The following is a 14428-nucleotide window of genomic DNA, read 5'->3' as shown; positions in this document are numbered from 1 at the left end:
TCAAAAGTTTCTCTAGAATAGAGCTTTTCACGTCAAACCACTCTGAATGACTTTGTTTACATCTTAACAACTAAATATCAATGGAATTCCCCCTTAGGGAAATTAATGCTAAATTTGTTTCGAATAATTAACCCATTCTAGTTCACATAAGTATTTTTATCATGTAATTTGCCATAATGTTTTGTTCTTCTCCCATAGTAAATGTGTATGTATGCGTGTTTGTATAGATCTCCTCTCTGCAGACACAGATCCTGTCTCAAGAGTCAGACTTAAAGACACAGCAGAAGGAACTGAGCCGAACCAAAACAGACCTGTATTGTCTGGAACAGGAGGAAGAGCAACTGGAGGAGAGCCTCCGCGCAGGCAAAGCCAAACTAGAGAGCATCCTCAAACTGCTCAAAACTTCACAGGACGAGATGGACGAGGTTATAGGCAGCACACATCCACACACAACTGTTCAAAATTTTGGAATCACTATTTTCAGTGACATAAAACCAATTTGGTTTCAGAAACGTGTAAAATGATCCTAATATGATGCTGATACTGTGTAGCATGGTACGTTTCAAATCATTTATAGGAATCTGTTAAAGAACGTGACCCTGATCAATATGAACATTTTGTGACCAATACCACTTTTATGGGGCTAAAAATACTGATAACTGATGGTATAATTTTATATTTATATTGTGCATTCTGATTTTATATTTCAGTAGGTTTAGTGACAGGTTTGATTGTGAGATCTCAATTGTCACACTTCTTAAACACAAATTAACAGCAAAAACAGGCTTTAATAGTCTTAAATTGTATAAATATTATAGCTCTGGGCTGGAGGTGGCAAAATTCTTTGTGGCTTTGGTTTTTGTTTATCACCATTTATTATCATTTTTCCACAGTTATTCTCATTAAAAAGTTTCACCAGTTCAGCTTGTATTGCTGACAATATACAGTCACATGCAAAACTTTGGGTGCCCTGGTCAAGTGACATGTTTTGTTTTTGAAAATCCTCTACAGAGAATACACTTCTGCACATTTTAATGCACAGCTACTGTTTATTTGCTGAATTTAAAAGGTTGGGAAAAAAACAAAACATGTGACCTGCAAAAGTCAGAAAGTGAGTCAGTATTTTGATCTGCAGTGTGTAAGTTGCTATTTAATAAATTAACAGTAATTAATGGCAAGTGAATGCAAACCTTTGAGTGGTAGTGTATTCATACTTTTTGTCTTAGATGGTCTTTCACCTGGTAGAGGGGCATCAAAGCATCAAGTTTTCAGAAATGACTCTTCTGTTCCATTTAATTTATTGTAGTTGATCAAGCTGTTTCTCTTTTGTATTCTCCCTGTTTTAAAGACACGGAGTGAGCTCTCACAGATCCAGGAGAGCCAGAAGGCACTGAATAAATCCATTGAGCGCTTCAGCAAAGCTCTAAACGGCAGCATGAGCAACCTGGCTGAGATTGACCAACTGCTCGCTGAGGAGGGTTCGACACCCAGCACCACTGTGGTGAGTGTAAAGTGTGATACAAAGAGATTAGACATGTATTAAGGTTTAGTTCTATAACATTAGTTGTACTTAGGCAGGTATTGGTTAAAATGCAGATTTATTGATTGGAAACAACTAATGGCTATGAGAGAAGCTGTTGCCATCAGTTGTTGGGGACTGCTTCTTTGTGCCTTTTTTCATTTTTTTTCACAGCTGATTTGCCCTGATTAGTCTTGTCTTGGTAAAATATGAGAATATGTGTAATCAAAAAGACTGATACCAACAGAACACTACTCAATAAATTGTTTAATTGTTATCACCAGTAGGGAACTTTCTGGTCCTTGTAGGCCTTCAGAGAAGACCTAATGATTTCTGTGGAGAGGAAAAAATACATGTCTTTTGTAATTTTTGGCTCCTTTTGAGTTAATGGAGTCATCATGCTTCTTGTATTTAAATGCTGCAGGTATTGTAGTAATATGCATTCCATTAAATTTTGGTTGGAAACAGTTGTTTTTCTTTGTGGGATCTAGGTAGATCCAAGCAAGCTCTCCTACCGGTTAGGACTTCAGGAGCTAAACTGAAGCTTAATATGTCAGATTAACTACTAATATTATTAAGAACTGGCAGTGAAATCACATTTTTATTTTCAATAAGTAGGACCAGTTTTGTGTGGAGGAGCCATAACTCTTCTGGAAGTCCTAGATATGGCAAGTACGAGTGATAGGCTGACCAAAGTCCGATGTTAGAATTGGAAAAAAGAGGCAGCAACATACTACTAGAATCCCTATTGGAAGCTAGCAGAAATTAGCATTTGTTTAGAGGAGTTAATTTTCCCTCAATTTTGAGTGAGTTGTATGACCCAAGTGACATGTATGGCCCAAAATGAAGGCCTAATTTGAATAGTCACGGTTCACCACTGGTTATCATGATATTAGCCTTTGCAGAAATGGTATCACAGATGGCTGCAATATGCAGATGGGCTGTTTAATAAACCACAAGCATCTTCATTATGTGCTGTGAGCGTCCTGACCAACCACAGAAATTCTGTCTATGACAAACAATGGTAAACAATTTTGGTGTAAATAATGCAAGCTTTCATTTTATTAAATTTAAAGCATTTTTATGTGCAGCAGTGTAATTGCATTACACCTTTTTGCCCATATCGTGAAGCCCTGAAGGATAACCATGCCACACAGCCATCCAGTGGGCTCTTTTTCCCTTCAAAAGCATGCTCCTTTTGACGTTGCTACCTTCATAAGCTCTCCCCTGTTCAGCACAGGAAATGAGTGGATGAGGGCTGTGTTTGTGACGCAGCTGGCAAAGTTAATTGAGCTGCGCGCTATTCTCCTCCTTCTCATTACAATGATAATATTTTTCCCAGCACCAAGGAGCAGGACAAACAACATCTCTGAATGGTGTGTCTGTTTCAGGAGGACTCCTTCAAGTCAAAGCTGGCCATGTTTAATACTAACCCCACACAGGATCTCAACGTGGACCCCTTCCAGAGTGAGGACCCCTTCAGAAGTGACCCGTTCAGTAAAGGTGCTGTAATATACCACACCGTCTTCTGGGTATAACATATATCCAGACATGTTTACTGTAGCCTAAGGTGTGCTGGTGTGCTTAATTGAAATTTATTGCCTAAGCTAATGGTTTGGCTTTTTGCAGTCATTTTAATTAGGAGTTCAAGCACATAAAGCTGGAATACAGTAGTGCAAGACAAGAATACACTATCTGATTGACACCAAACATACTTTTATAGTGGAAGTTGCAGAACTTCAGATTTTTTTTTAAAGTCGACAGTTATGTGAATAAAGCTGAGTCAATGTCAACTAATCTCTGAAGATGTCATAAATAAAACCATCAGCATCACTGAGCAGTAAAGTCCACAAGTGGGCTAGTTGACTAGTCTGTGCAACCCCTAATTTATAGGGGGCGCTAAAACAATAATTCCGCATGTTGCAACTATTTATAACATTATAAAACAGTAATCTCCAATGCGTAGTCCAAAAAAAGTGTTCACTTCAAAATGTGTCATACTGTGCATGTACCAAAGATGAAGTTATTTTGATGCAGCATTTTAAAGTTACTGGCACCCAAAATCAGTACACTACTCTACTTGGGGCTAACATTAAACATTTTGTGTGTGAGAAGCACAACTATGATCCTTTAGTGATGAATCTAATTTTCAATTTCACTCTAAATGTTGTTGATCAGCAAAGACAAGTTTGGTGTCCAAAGTTTCTTTAATTTGGCATAGGAGCTATAAGGCTAATGTCACAAACAAGTAGTAGAAGCTTATCTCCAGTTAGCATCACGCAGGCTACCACGTCACCACACACTTGCGTCAAACTAAATAGAGATGTTGCATAATCATAAATAGACTTGTTTATGTGTTTTTTGACACTATATGATATAATGTTATCTATAAAACAAGCACAAATACATTCATGAATGGAAAAAATAGACATGGCAGCCGCTTGCAGTTTTTAGCTTTGTGATGTATTTTTGTCATTTTCTATAGATTAACACTTTGTCATACATGCATGCTTATGTGAGTTCTGACACTGTCTGTGTGAGATTACTTAAAGGAGAATTCCACCAGTTTTTCTATATTTATGCGTAATTGAATTGTTGTAGTGGATGTCTGGTTCCTGTCACCACTGCTGTGAACAATTCTGACTTTGTAAGTGTCTTTAGAGCTTCACATCAGACCACTCTGAATGGCTTTGTTTACATCTTAACCATGTGATTATGCAGAACTTTTGAACAATCAGTGGAATTCCCCTTTAACAGTATGCAAATATGTGTTATGTAGTTTCATTGAGGCTCATTAGTTTACATATGCTTCTGTTGTTTGTTAGCTACATTAACCTTGCAGCTCCAATGTACAACCCCATTTCCAAAAAAGTTTGGACACTTTGCAGAATGTAAATAAAAATAGAATGCAATGATATGCAAATCATGTAAACCATATTTCTGAAGGTAAATACTACAAAGAACAGAGAAATGTTATTGTTTTTTGAAAAATATAAAAAACAATTTGAATTTGATGCCAACAGCACGTTCCAAAAAAGTTGGGACAGGGGCAAGTTTACCTCTGTATTTCATCACCTCTCCTTTTAACAACACTCTTTATATGTTTGGGAACTGAGGAGACCAACTGCGGTAGTTTTTAAAGTGAATGTTTTCCTGTTCTTGTTTGGTATCGGATTTCAGCTGCTCAACAGGTCGGGGGCTCATGTGTCGTATTTTTCATTTCATGATGCACCAAATGTTATCAGTGGGTGACTTTTCTGGACTGCATGCAGGTCAGTTTAGCATCTGGACTCTTTTACTATAGAGCCATGCTGTTGTAATGCATGCAGAATGTGGCTTGGCATTGTCTTGCTGAAATAAGCAAGGCCTTCCCTGGAAAAAAACGTTGTCTGGATGGCAGCATATGTTGCCAAAACCTGTATATATCGTTCAGCATTAATGGTGCCTTCACAGATGTGCAAGACACTCATGCCATGTGCACTAATGCACCCTATGCCATCATGAACACTGACTTTTAAACCGTGCACTGATAACAAGCTGAGTGGTCTTGTCCATGATTTCCAAAAAAAATTTCTAATTTTGATTTGTCAGACCACAGGACACTTTTCCACTTCGCCTCAGTTCATTTTAAGTGAGCTTGGGCCCAGTGAAGGTGGCAGCGTTTCTGGATCCTGTTTATATATGGTTTCTTCTTTGCATTTTAGAGTTTTAACTTGCATTTGTGAACTGTTTTCACAGACAGTGGTTTTCAGAAGTGCCCCTGAGCCCAGTGATTTCCACTAGTGAATCAGGTCTGTTTTTAATGCTGTGCGGTCTTGTCCCTTGCATACAGAGATTTCTCTAGATTCTCTGAATCTTTTAATGTTATTATATACCGTAGATGATGAAAAGCAAAAGTTATTTGCTATTTCACTATTTTGGTTTGCTTGTGTAGTCTTTCACAGAGTGGTGAACCCCTCCCAATCTTTACTTCTGAAAGACTTTTTTATACCCACTCATGTTACTGACCTGTTGCCAATTAACCACCAGGTGTTTTTTTTATAGCATTACACAACTTTACCAGCCTTTTGTTGCCCTCGTCCCAACTTTTTTGGAACGTTTCGTTGGCATCAAATTCAAAATGGGCATATATTTTTCAAAAATCAATAACATTTCTCTGTTTCAACACCTTGTCTTTGTACTGTTTTGTACATGTTGTCTTTGTACTATTTTCAATGAAATATAGGGTTTAAATGATTTGCACATCATTGTACTTTGTTTTTATTTACATTTTAGGCAGCGTCCCAACTTTTTTGGAAATGGGGTTTTAAATCCAAAGATGCAGACTTCACTCACCAAACATGTCTTCCCTGATTGACTGTGTTTGTGTTTGTATAAATTAGATTTTTCACTAGATGGTTTCTTTAGAGTGTTAAATATATGATGGCAGGTATTTGCTGTGGGTAGGTGTATGTATATAAGGGCATTCAAATGAACTTGTGATCCTTCACTTTTTACTTGAATCAAATGCCTTAGTCACTATAGCTGCCTTCAGACAGCAGCCGGCTTTACTTAAATCTAATTGGGTTCTCCTTAATCCATATCAAATTTCTGTTTGGGAAAGCTAATGCCTTGCTGAAAGACATACAAATGTGGCCAGAAGGAAAACTAGACAAGTATCAGTTCAGGTTTTCTGGCTTCAGGGGAAAATGTCTGGGTGCATATTGGTGAAATGGGCTAAACAACAGAATGGCTTTTGAAAGATGCATCTCTTAGATGCTTTATAAATATGGCTACTCAAAGCTGGAGTGTTGACATAATAACTACTATTATGTGCTGGGGTGGGCAAAAGTATAATATCACAATACTTCAAGGCGCTTTCTTGATACACAATATGCCTCATAATATTTAGTTTTTCTGTGGTTGCGTAAATTTATGATTTGTGTAATGATTGTGCAGTGATTTTTTTTTCAGCATTTCAGATGCACTACATTCCATGAAACAGGCCTATTTGTGCTATCTTTCAAATGAAACATGCAGTTGTCAGTTCTTTGTCTGTGTTCTTTAAGTACTGATATGTCTAGAAAAGCACATTGTGACGTGACTTATCACAGTAACGATGCTCCCCTATTATAAGTTGTTGGTTTTTTTTAAGTGAAAATAAGTTAACACATTCTCTCAAGGGATCAGACTTACACTCCAGGGCCAAAGAAATGGGCCAGGCCCAAAATATAATGGTTTTTACTCAGTGTTTTGGCCTGGTCAGTCCAGATTTAAACCCAATAAATAACATTTCTCACATTAAACACAAACTAGCTCAGCAGCATTTTTCAATTTAAACAGACTCTTTCTGTGAGAGGTTGTCTGTAGATTTACACACACAATTTCACCATTTAAAGAAATCACAGAGAAAAGATCTATTTGTTTAAATGATTTATTATTAGAATCATTAAAAGCTTAATGGTCTGCTGTTTTGGGCTTGGCCCATTTTTTTTTTTTATTTAGTTTTTGTTTGCCCAGGAGTGTGTATATATGATGTTGTTCTGCTAATTTTCTGATCCTGAAGTAAAGCTTCGATCATCTGAATCTGCATTATGGAAATACTATGTAGCGTGTAAAGGCATCTTAAGTAAAAACCTTATGTATTTAATATGGTTGTTTTTTTTTTAGCTGATCCCTTTGGCAGTGATCCCTTCAAACAGAACGATCCTTTCAGAGACCCCTTCAGCAGCTCGGATCCATTTGCTAAAAGCGCTGCCAGCCCTTTAAAGGTGACTATTAAAAGAAAGAGACACTGTTGGCACTTTCTCATGTGCGTTTTCCTGTATTAATGCCCAGTCATCTCTGTGTGTCATTCTTAGCAATGACAATTCTCGAAACTCAGGAGGTAATGCCTTAATCAGGTTCAAAATCTAAAACGTGACCTAATTCTGCAGTGCTGCACTGGACTGTCTGCGTTTTGATATCTCAGGCTTGTTTTGTAATATGATACAGTGCGTGAGGCTTAGTGATTGAATCTTGTTATTCTAAACAAGGGTGCAGATCACATGCACAAGTTTTGCAATGTTTGGCCATTTTAATGAAAATGAAAACAGCGTAAGGTTGAAGCTGGCGATCATAGTGGTTACAACAGCTTGACTTTGCATTCCATACTTCTTCATGTTGTACTGTCAATAGTGAAGCTATATATGTTGCTTAGGATGTTACCTTGGTTATGTATGTGTTCCAATAGATAGATATCTTATTTTACTCAGCACCTATAAATCTGTGTGGAAATCACTCCAGATTCAGTGTAAGTGCTTATTTTACTGAATCTGGAGTGGTTTCTATGTAAATTAGTTTATGTTGCATAAAATGTATCTATCTATTGCAACAGACAAAAACAGCTTCATAGCTGATGGTAAATTATGGAGAATTATGCTTGTCGGCCACTTTGCTCTCACAACAGCCTGAATTCTTGAGCATTTATGACATGGATTCAGGAAGGTGCTGGAAACGTTCCATAGAGATTGTGGTCCATGTTGACCTGATTGCGTCATGTAATTGCTGCGTATTTGTCAATTCATGCTGCAAGTTTCCTGCTTTACCACTTCCTGAAGATACTAGATCTGGCCACTTGGGAGGACAGTAAAGCACACAGAACTTATTGTCATTTTCTTGGAACCACTTTGAGATGACTTTGTGAAAAGGTGCATTATCATGTTGGAAGTACCCTACAGAAGATGGTAAATTGTGGCCATAAAGAGAGCACATGGTCAGCAACAAAACCCAGATAGGCCATGGCATTCAAAGGATGCTCAGTTGGAATTATGGGGCCTGACGTGTGCCAAGAAAACCTTCTCCACACCATTACACCACCACCAGCTAATGTTGGGTCCATGGATTCCTGCTATTTATGCCAAATTCAGATCTCACAGTCTGCATGTTGCAGCAGAAATCAAGATGTTTCAGACCAGTGATGTTTTTTCCAGTCTTCACTTGTCCAATTTCACAGAGTCTGGGCACACAATAGCCTCGGATTGCTGTTCTTTGCTGACAGGAGTTTAACCTGATATGGCCTTCTGCCAAAGTAACACATCCATCCCAAAGTTTAATGCATTGCTTGTTCAGAGATGCTTTTCCAATGACCTTTGTAATGAGTGTTTGAGTAACTTTAGCCTTCCTATCAGTTTGATTAATTCTAGCCATTCTCTTCTGACCTCTCTCATCATGTAACCGCTGCTTACTGGATGGTTTTTGTCTTTTGCACCATTCTGTGCAAACTCTAGAGACTGTTGTGCAGGAAAGTCCCAGGAGATCTGCAATTTATGAAATATTCAAACCACCCCGTCTAGAACAACCACACCACGGTCAAAGTAACGTGGATCACATTTTCCCCACTCTGATGTTTAATGTGGAAAATTAACTGAAGTTCTTGACCTGTGTCTGCATGATCTGATGCATTACGCTGCTGCCACATGATTGGCTGAATGTATAATTGCATGACTGAACAGATGCACAGGTGTTTCTAGTGCCACAGTGCTGTTTGCAAGAGGCTTTGTCACTGGAAAGCTGAAACATTTTGCATTTTTTTTGCATTTGAGGTTGCTTAGAGAAGAACAGACTACTCTGGGGAACTTCCTGACTTACTGTTGTTTTTCTCTGAAGCATGAAAAAATAATACCATACGCATTTTCTCTTTTTCCCCTTTCATTCTGCAGGCCAACCCTTTTGGTAGGCAGGGGAGTGTTACATCCAGCAGTTCTAAGTTCAAAGACTCAGGTACTGTACATTTGCTGCTCACTCATTATCACTCACCTGCTAAAGTTTTAGTTTAAAGAAACACTCCAGCGTTGTCATTTTTCAACCTATATCTCTATTCACTCGACAGTTGTTTGTTTGGGCCAAATTTGTTTTATACAACTATTGAGCAAATACACACACACACACACACACACACACACACACACACACACACACACACACACATACACATATATGTTGGATCTGTATTGACGACACCTGAATGTTTCCCCCTTAATTAGTTTGATGTAGTATATAAATATTATTGAAGTTTCAAGCAGATTAAGTTAAGTACAGTCCTTTGTAAATGAACTGTGTTTGTGGTGTCATGAAAGCTCATTTAAACTCTTTTACCTACAGTGGTATGCAGAAGTTGCCCCGGTCAAGTTGTTAATGTTCTAAGTGAAAATAAATTAACACATTCTCTACACAGCTCAGTTACTGTTTATTTGGGATTTTAACATTTTGGAAAAACAGCATAATTTGTGGCCTGTGCAAAAGTTATGGCACATTTATATTGTTATATATGTTTTTTTTGTTTGTTTTTTTTATCTCTTTTCAATATGTTAAACTCAGCAAATAAATAGAAATTGTGCACTCAGACCTGCAGAAATGTGCCGCAGTGTGTTTTCTGTAGAGGATATTTTCACTTAGAAATTCAACAAAATGTCATTTGATTAGGGGTGTTCAAACTGTTGCATATGACTGTATATTGCATACATATTCAGCCTGCAGCAGTTCAACTTGACTTGACTTGAACTACAGCACTGAAGTTATAAAGAATTTTTTATCCTGAACTGCTTTTTGCCTGGGTCTCAAAAACAGCCTTTTTAATTCTGAGGAATAAAGAGAGTTTGGAAAATGGTAATATAAAAATAATATTTTATCTTGATATAAACCATTGATCTCAAAATGTTGTTGGTACATAAATGCTCATAAGAGGACCTCGAAAAAATATGCAAACAGAACTTAAGATATGGCCCTTCAACATTATCCATAACAATATTAAGAGGAATTTCACATATTTTCTTACATTTTTGCTTAATTAAATCTTCAAGATGTAAACAGACATTCAGATAGGATTGATGTGAAATACTCCATTCTAGGCAAGCTTACTGAGTTAGTATTTTCACTGTGATTTGATGGCAACCAGGCATCTGAAGTATTTTAATGCTGTAAAAGCCTACTTCACCGAATGATATTATAAGAAATATATATATATACTTTTTAATTTACCGATATCAACATTACATATAAAATACAGTAATTTAGCAAAATCGGTGGAATTCCCTTTCAATGTTAGTTCATCCCAACCAATGTCAGAGTACACAGTATGGAACAGTTCTGTCATCACTGACCATGATTTATGGGCTAGTACTGTGTTAAACCTTCCCATGGTACAGATATATGTAATATGTGCTAGAAGCTTCCACAAAAAGAACACTTCTCTCTTTTTAAAGTTCATAAAAGTGCATGTTTCATCATTTTTATTTTAAACTGTGGTGGTCTGTAGTTTTTACCTGCAGGGCTTCACTTTTTCCTGCGGCTTGAGGCTATTTATAGGGCTTTTACCTGCACAAATAACTCCTGCTCTCCCCAAAATAGCTCAAGCAAAAACAGGCCTGGCTTTGTGGCCAACAGAACGGAAAACCTTGGAGCGTTAACGTGTTGGAGCAGAAAAACTCTTCAGGAACATAGACACACTTTCACCTGCACTGATCTACCCCTGTCTCTCTCTCTCTGTCTGTCTCTCTCTCGCATGCCATATGTCTTGAACAGGTACACTCTCTTTCCATTTCTTCACTGAGGAAGTATGGTCAATTTATGAGAAACACACAATCCCACACCGCCTCAAATACCTTGTTTAGTATGAACACTAGTGCATGTGTTCTGCGTTATTAGCATGTATGCAGTGACGTGGGAAGTGGGGGTGCTGAGGTGCCCAATTTAAGGGTTGTTTAACTGCAACGACTAAAAAAAGAAAAGATAGAACTCAAAATTAAAATAACTTGAGCATAGAAAAAACTTGTGTGCTGGTTTTAGGGTGGATTTTCTATTTTTATGTAAAATTTTATTTATGTATTTCCAAAATCTAGAGTGGCTGTTCACTGTTTAAAGAAATGCTGCTTTTTATTACAGCAAGCCAACTTGCTTTCCTTGTCAACTGGCAATTTCTTTAGGAGTGTGCTGCTAAAACACAAGCAAGTTTAGGTGTCCAGAGTACAGTACAAGTGTATGCAGCAATGACCGCTGATACTGAGAACAGCATTATCTTGTTGAGCAGGAGTCTCAATTTCGAATACATTTAATCTTCTGACATTGGCATGGAAAGCAATAGGTTTGTAACAGATAAGTCAGAACACCTGGAAAACAGTGCAGTTTTTGACATGATACTCGACCACTTGGACCCCTTTTGTTACCTTTTTCACTGCTCACGTGATTTTTATATATATACTCATGAGCCAGAACATTATGACCAGCTGTCTAAAATGCTGTTTCTCCTTCATGTGCTGCCGGAACAGTCAAGACCCACTGAGGTGTGGCTTCTGCTAGACCTCCAAACGTTCCCTTTGGTATCTGTCACCAAGACATTAGCGGCAGATCCTTTAAGTCCTGTAAGTAGTGAGTTGAAGCCGCTTCAGTTCGGGTTTGATTTTCCAGTGCATCCCACAGAATCGGACTGACATCTACTATCATGCTGAAAGACGCCACTGTCATTGGGGAATACCATGGCCATGAAGGGGTATACCTGGTCTGCAGTGATGTTTAGAGAAATGGCATGTGTCAGATTGACGTCCACATGAATGCCCGGACCTATATTTCCCAGCAGAACGTTGCCCACAGCATCACACTCCATTCATCCGCCTTTCTCCTTCCCACACTGCATCCTGGAGCCATCACTTCCCCTGGTAAACTTCCCCTGGTGTGACCCGATGCTCACGTGCCCAATTGTAGGCACTTTTCACGGTGGACAGTGGTTAGCATGGGCAATATGACTGGTCTGCAGCTACGCAGCAGGGCACGGCACACTATGTGTTGTGAGACATTCTTTTTGTAGCATTCATTAAAAATGTACTTGTCACAGTAGCTGCAGTAGTTCTGACTAGATAGCTTTCATTGCCCTTGCGCATTGATGAGCATCGGGCACCCAACACCCTGTCATCAGTTTGTGGTTTGTCACTCCTTGGACTGCTATCATTAGGCAACACACAAGCCTTGCCGTTTCTGGGACGCTCCAACTCGGACGTCTGGCCATAACGACTCAGCCCTTGTCAGAGCCACACAGGTCTTCACACCTGCCTATTTCTCCCTCATTAAACATGTTGACTATGAGAAGTGACTGTTCATTTACCGTCTACTATTTCCCAGACCTTGGTATGCGTCGTTGTTACGAGATAATCAATGTTATTCGCTTCATCTGTGAGTGGTCATAATGTCTTGGCTCATTGGTGTTTATTATCTGTAACTGAATGTAAAACTCTCAGAATAATTTATGGATTAGCTATATCAGTAGTGTGGCCGATGCTTAATAAACAGTATAACATGTATTATAAGATATTATAAGAGAAGCCCTTGAACAGGAACTGTGGCCCAATTACAAGCTCAACTATAAATAAATAAATACAAAAAATTGTAGAATCGCACTTGGTGTAGGTTTAAGGATTGAATCTCTCAGGTATTTGTGTATATTTTCGGCTCTCACCAGATTGCACAACATTATGAAACATTGATGTAAATATTCCAACAAATGCAAACAAAAATAAAAAAAATTGGCACGTATTATTGCATGACATCACTGTGTATGCCACGTATATATGCTGCTTAAAATTCCAGCTCCCCTGGCTTAAAACACCTTCCCTCACATGTAGTGTGCATGGAATAAACACGCACCCAGAGACATTGCTTATGTGTTCTAATGCAGCTCTTGTGAATGTCACTTCTGTGGTCACTCTCACAACCAGCACATTGTGTCACAGTTATTATTTTTTTTTCATGTCTCCATTTGCAGGTTTGTTCGTGAAGTCATAACCTGTGCACCGCAGGGTTAGATAAAGGCTGTTTGCCATGGTCTATCGAACACTGCCCCCACTTAACACCATAATGAGTTAATTACAAATGTACGTCATCAGCATCGCACAGAGAACAGAAAGCAGACTTTTCAGGAGTAGAAAGTCATGGAAAACGAAACAGTGCGGCTACAGTGAAGCTCCCAAAATAGCCTTGCAGCTGCTGCGTGTGGCACTGAACTGCTACTGACGTTGTTGCTGTTGTGTTTGTGGATGTTTCCATAACGGAGAAAATGGTAAAGAAAAAATGCCACTCTACCTGTGTAAGAGTTTATAATTCTCTCTCTCCCTCTCTCTCTCTCTGTAGACCCTTTTGCTACAACGGACCCTTTCGGCAGCGACTCTTTTGGCGGGAAGACCAGCTTTGCAGACTTTGGAAATATGTCAAAGGTAGGAGGGAGGTCACTACTGAAACAGTCCATTCATTCATCTGACCACAGGAAAGCACAAGTACATTTTGAACCACCAGTAGTTACGTACCTCTATGTAGCTGCCATAACTGCCTGCTTATGCCTTTTGAAGGAATCAAAATGTGTTAACGTTAACATTCAGGAGACATTTAATGAAGGGCAGTGCTAAAGTAACTTTTTGGCACTAAACATTCTAAAAATCCTGATAATAATACTGGGTTATGTAATTTAATGTGGTCAACTATTAAACAGACTCAAATAGTTTTAGTTAAAAGTGCTTTACTGACTAACTTGACTGTCATTTGTCAAATGGGATTCAGTTCTCAACTGGGCTTGGTTAACCAAGTGAAGTCCTCGTATCTGAATACTGCATCATTGTTATTTGTTATGTTTATTTAGTAAAAGAAAAAGAAAATATAGAGGCCAACAATTCAGTGAAAATTTTTTTTATTTCAATTTTAAAAAATTCTGACAGTTTCGTAATGTTTTTACATGTCAGCACGTTGCCAATAATCTGTTTCTAAGGACATAACAGAGCTTTTACTGAGAGCTTTTACAGTTTTTTTTAAGGGCTTTTTCACTAACTAGGCAAACTGAGGTAATAAACAGACAAATCTGTTTATTACCGCTTACAGTTACTGCATAACAAATAGTCTGAATGCGCATCCCTG

General features: G+C 38.3%; 1 protein-coding gene across 4 annotated transcripts in view; it reads left to right on the top strand.

Moving 5' to 3' along the window:
* Positions 1–14428, top strand: part of eps15l1b (epidermal growth factor receptor pathway substrate 15-like 1b) — a 44673-nt gene that overhangs the window by 14259 nt on the left and 15986 nt on the right. For all 4 annotated transcript variants that reach the window (XM_036555803.1, XM_036555800.1, XM_036555804.1 and 1 more), the window contains exons 16-21: positions 228–425; positions 1349–1501; positions 2911–3022; positions 7169–7269; positions 9199–9259; positions 13655–13737. In XM_036555803.1, the coding sequence (XP_036411696.1) occupies positions 228–425; positions 1349–1501; positions 2911–3022; positions 7169–7269; positions 9199–9259; positions 13655–13737 (708 nt within the window). The remainder of the gene's footprint in view (positions 1–227; positions 426–1348; positions 1502–2910; positions 3023–7168; positions 7270–9198; positions 9260–13654; positions 13738–14428) is intronic.

The sequence above is a fragment of the Colossoma macropomum genome, unplaced genomic scaffold, assembly GCF_904425465.1.
Source record: "Colossoma macropomum unplaced genomic scaffold, Colossoma_macropomum, whole genome shotgun sequence".
Taxonomy (NCBI): domain Eukaryota; kingdom Metazoa; phylum Chordata; class Actinopteri; order Characiformes; family Serrasalmidae; genus Colossoma; species Colossoma macropomum.
This window is presented reverse-complemented; position numbering and strand designations above follow the sequence as displayed.